Consider the following 5,000-nt stretch of genomic DNA (forward strand, 5'->3'; position numbering starts at 1 on the left):
TAAACATGAGTCAGGTACGCTGTGTATACTAGTCCTTGCAATGACTGCCAACGTGAGTATAATATCGGACAAACCAAACGTCAGTTTGAAGTGCGTTTAAAGGAGCATGAAAGAGCAATATTCCTTTGCATAAAAATAGTGAAGCTTTGTCGTAACATGCCTGTCAGACCAACCATAAAATTTGGTGAGATATATCATTCAAACGTTATCACCGCCATCTGGCGGTACTATCAACGCCTTTCATTGGAATCTTGGCACATTATCTCCGCCCACGCTCCTTCAAAACGTGATCATGGCGGTTTTTTCAAGTTTTACCCTACACCTATTTACACCTTATTGATAAGAGGTGACGCTCATTAGTGATCGTATGAAAGGAGTAGTATAAAATCTTTAGATCACCCATAGAGAAGACACTAGGCAGAAGTATCGAAACGTGGTCTTCAATCGTAATTTTTAAAAGTGCATTCATTTTAAGCTGAGTGGAGCAGCATGAAACTATGTTACATTTACTTTCCCAGCGATTGGTAACCGTAATTATCTTTATATTGTAGTCGAAATTTTCCATTTATTAACACTGATTTCATTTTATTTGAACAATGGGCTGGATTTTGTGAGGATTTTTATCTTACCGAATTGCGCCATTTTTATCTCAGAACTTCCCACTACTGAGATATCTGCAAACCCATATCCCACAATGCTGGAAGGGGATAAACTGACATTGACTTGCAAAACCAATGAAGTTACATCGCAAATCAAGTGGAAAAAGAATAACGTTTTGAAGATTCCAAGGGCCAACATCACTGAAAACGGTGACAGCAGCATACTCGTTATTGAAAAAGTTGAAGTTTCTGACAGTGGTGAATACTCATGCCAAGCACTGAACAAGGCAGGCTCTGCGTCCTCTTCTGTTGATATCGAAATAAGAGGTAAAATTGTCACCGATGCAGAATTGTGTAGTTGTCTAATAGTGGTTGGGGAATATAACAATTTGCTTTAATTAATTAATTAAGGTGACTAAACACATGTTTGATCACATATACTTACATTTCTGCCAAATTTATTCAGTTGGAAGCTCAAACTTGATCACTGATAAGTGCTACCACGAAAGTTTATATTTTTGACAGTCAATGTTCTCTGCAAGCTCTTTCCGTGGTATCGCATCTACAATCGGCGTCAAAATAAGTTGACACATTGTGTCTGTACAGCAGTTTTTAAGCTTAAAAGAACAGGGTTGTTTGTACCACGCTTTAAATTTCCAAAAGACCCCCTCCCCCATTCAATATTGTCTGTTTGTAGTCAAAGATCACACGAATAGACCAATTTCGATATATTAAAATTCAGTCCTAAACAAAAGACATCATCTCGAGGCTCTGGGGATTAAACTCATACAAATCCTTACATTTATTCCCCACAGCCTTGAGCTGATGCCTTTTGTTTAGGACTGAACTTTAATATATCGAAATTAGTCTATTACGAAACAACATTGTTTGGGGGAGGGGAGAATTGGGTAGCCTAGCAAGGACAAAGAGTTGAGAATGATAGCTAATGACGGAAGAGGGGGTTGAAAGGGCCAATGTGCAAACAATTTTGTCCCCGACTGTAGAATAGAACAAGGCCTAACTGATGGTTTTTCCTCAATGAATGAGTTTCCAGTGATCGGATCCCTGCTTTATACGCAAAGGGTACTGTGATCGCCAGGGCGCCAACATTGCAAGTCGCTGTAAGAAAATGTATAGCGGAAAATTCTTTCCACGTCCAACAAACGAATTTGGAGAGAGATCAACGCTTTTGCTTCTACATTTTATTCAGAAATCGATCTGGGCAATGTTGATACGTGTCAAGTGACTGTAAGTTTTTGTTTGAATTACCTTGAAATATGAGATAAAATTTGCTGATTAACTTCCTTGCTAGCGTAATGTTGTAAGGTTTATTGTGAAATGGTCTTGAAATATTTAAAAATAGGGTATAAATCTGGAGGAAATAACTCAAAAAAGCCTTTTAAGTGGCATTTACGTATGTATAGCGGGCTGGCTTTTCTAAACGCAGCAATTCAAATAATATTGCAAATATGCCTAGTGGCAATCATTGTGCTGTGTTGGGTTTCGACAAAGATCGAAGGTACCCAGAAAAGCAGAAGATTCTTCCTCACGTTGAAATATTAAGATTTTACTCGCCCACGAATAACATAGATCATTTGTCGTGAGCTGCTGGCTAGAGTTATTAATCCTGACGAAGTCAAGGTATCAATGCGTACAAAGGTATGTTCAAATCATTTTGTACGTGGTTACAGAACCTCTGAATGTCCTACCGACCAACTTCGTATATAGAAGAGTCCGATTGTGAGAGTAAACCTCAAAGACCTGCTCCAAAGATCAGATCTACAGAGAACTAGTATATGGAGATGACGCTTTTCACGAATTGTTTGAAGTTGAAGCTTGACAAAATTGCTTGGATCCAGTCGCTGTGACATTACTACTTGTAGATGGTAGTTTGACAGAAGCATATCTTTTTTTTAACAGTTGAGGCATATCGAAATCAATTGAAACATATAATCTACCTCGAGGCAGATTAGGAGATTGAAATATGGTTTGCTGGAGTGTAAGCATCGTAATACATTGAAGTGATTCAGGGATTCATGTACCCACAGAGTTTGAAGAAAATAAAAGCGGCTCAAAAACCGTTGGATTATTCTCAATCAAACTATAACTTAACCTATGGATTTCCTCATGTTTCTCATCAGTCCTTTTATCCCTCCAGGGAGCAATAGCTTTGTAAAGACAATTTCCATCTACAGTCTGCAGTCTCTGACAACGACTTCCCTGTTTTAAGGTCGTAAATTTTCTAGAAGCCATAATTCGTTTACGCAAGACGTAACTAATCAGAAAACACCCTATACACACGAAAATACAATTTAATGGCTTTATTGAGTTACTTACTTCAGATTTATATCAAATTTTGTTATATTTCGAGACCATAACGTGATGTCAACATTTCAAAATAAACCTTATGCAAGCAAGGACGTTAATCAGTAAATGTTATTTCATATTTCACGGTTATTCAAACATAAACTTACATTTTCCACGCGTCAACATTGCCCCAATCGATTTCTCATAAAACAGGGTCGCATCCTATCCGCGCAACGAGAGCCGCATACAATAATGCCTGTGGGCTTGTCACAAGTGGTCACTTAACAGTACAGAAATAGACAAGGAATTAAAGCGATTTCGGTCTTTTTTATTTTTATTTTTACCATCGTGAATACAGTACATATTTTTATAATTCCCCCGGCATTGTCAAAATATATAAAAAGTGTGAAATATTTTTAAAATACCATCGTTAAAACTTGGAAAGCATCTGTTTACTGGTTTTGATTGGAATCAACAACAGTTTTAATGGCGAAAAACTAGTCTACGATCGCACTTAGCCATATGGTTTCTTAATGGCAGAAGGCTGTAGCTGGTAACAAACTTGAGAAAATTTGTTTGTGTAAAAAAGTTTTTTTACATCACGATACCTTTCCAAATATTATATATTGGGGATTTACTAATCTCGCAAACTTAGTTAGTCGAGGGGTATTTAGCTCCGGGTCGCACTAGTTTTACGAAGAGACAATATACGAATATGGTTGGATAAAATTGGCCACTATTGTGACGTATTTATTGATGATATAACATTAAAAAGTCACGCCACGCTTAACAAACTAATCAGAGCGTGACGTGACATGGAAATAATTAAGTAATTAAATGTCTCTTCGGAAAAGGTGGGGAAGAAATAAGCGCCACAAGGCACACAACGTGTGACCTCCCCACCAAGATCCGGAACTAAGAACCCCGAGGAATATTAAACTGAAAACAGCGAGAATAAAAGAAAGTCCTGTAACGTACTGTCGTGACCAGCAGCCCCTGTCTGACCTAGTCATGAACCGGACGCGAACTGACATCGAAAATAGAGGGGAAATAACATAGCAATTCTTGCCAACACCTTAGCTCCTTCGTAAGACAGATAACATATTGAGAAAGTAGTACATGGAAAAATATTGGTAAAGTACATAGGAAGTGAGAGCGAAAAGAGTTCACAGTGAAAAACCCTCTTAGTATGGCAGCCCCTGACTGACCCACACATCAGAGAATCCACCGTGGCCCGTTAATACTAACCAGAGATGAAGACAAAATATACTGGCCCTATAAGGGATGGTTAAATAGCCGTATTGAAAATCACCACTGCATGGCAGCTCCTGACTGACCCATACAAAGGAGATCCAATCGCGGCTTGACTAGTGTCTTAAACTTTTAAAAAGAATTAGTTGGCTTTGAGCGAAGGCGGACGAATGTAAGTTTTAAAAGCGTCCGAACGCCATCTACCTAGGGCACGGATTTGCGAATCCGAAAAACCTTTCTCGGACGCATGGCACGCTGCACCAATGCGAAAGCTATGGCTCTTGTAGCGAGAACAATCAAGGCCGCAAAAGTTCAAAGCACGACGGAGCTCAACGTTAAAATTATTTGTTGAGATTGCCCCGCCAGCTGCACACGTGAACAAGGGGCCTTTATGGTAACCCCTAAGTTTAATGTAGTCGATTAAAGTCTGCACGGGGCAAAATGGTTCTGAAGGTTCGCTTTCTATGGTTATGACAAACGGCCGATGATTCGTGTTGTGTTTAAACTTAGTGATCACAATCTTGACAGCCGTCACTCGAGAAGATTGTTTCAAAAACGTGACTTGATCAAATTGCAGAACGGTGTCAACTTGCTTTTTACTTGTGCAAGATAATTCACCTATTCTGAAGAAACCATAAAATGCGGTCATGAACATTGCCCCGAACAGAGATCTACGATAGGCAGATGGACTAGAATGCTGCAAAGCGCTAACTAATTCGTACAATAATGGACGTGAAATGGGCATACGAACATCGGCTTGACCGCGGCGTCCTAAGGCCACAAGAAGCTTTTCAACTAAAAATGATTTGGTCGGGTCCTAGTGGCCTTTGATCTTATGTACAT

At 39.2% G+C, this 5,000-nt stretch overlaps 1 protein-coding gene across 1 annotated transcript in view; it reads left to right on the forward strand.

Annotated features, from left to right (window-relative positions):
- The window catches only part of LOC137989057 (inactive tyrosine-protein kinase 7-like), a 92,677-nt gene that overhangs the window by 39,947 nt on the left and 47,730 nt on the right, over positions 1–5,000 (forward strand). The window contains exon 10 of the mRNA XM_068834946.1: positions 654–926. Within this exon, the coding sequence (XP_068691047.1) occupies positions 654–926 (273 nt within the window). The remainder of the gene's footprint in view (positions 1–653; positions 927–5,000) is intronic.

Source organism: Montipora foliosa, unplaced genomic scaffold (genome assembly GCF_036669935.1).
Source record: "Montipora foliosa isolate CH-2021 unplaced genomic scaffold, ASM3666993v2 scaffold_438, whole genome shotgun sequence".
NCBI lineage: Eukaryota > Metazoa > Cnidaria > Anthozoa > Scleractinia > Acroporidae > Montipora > Montipora foliosa.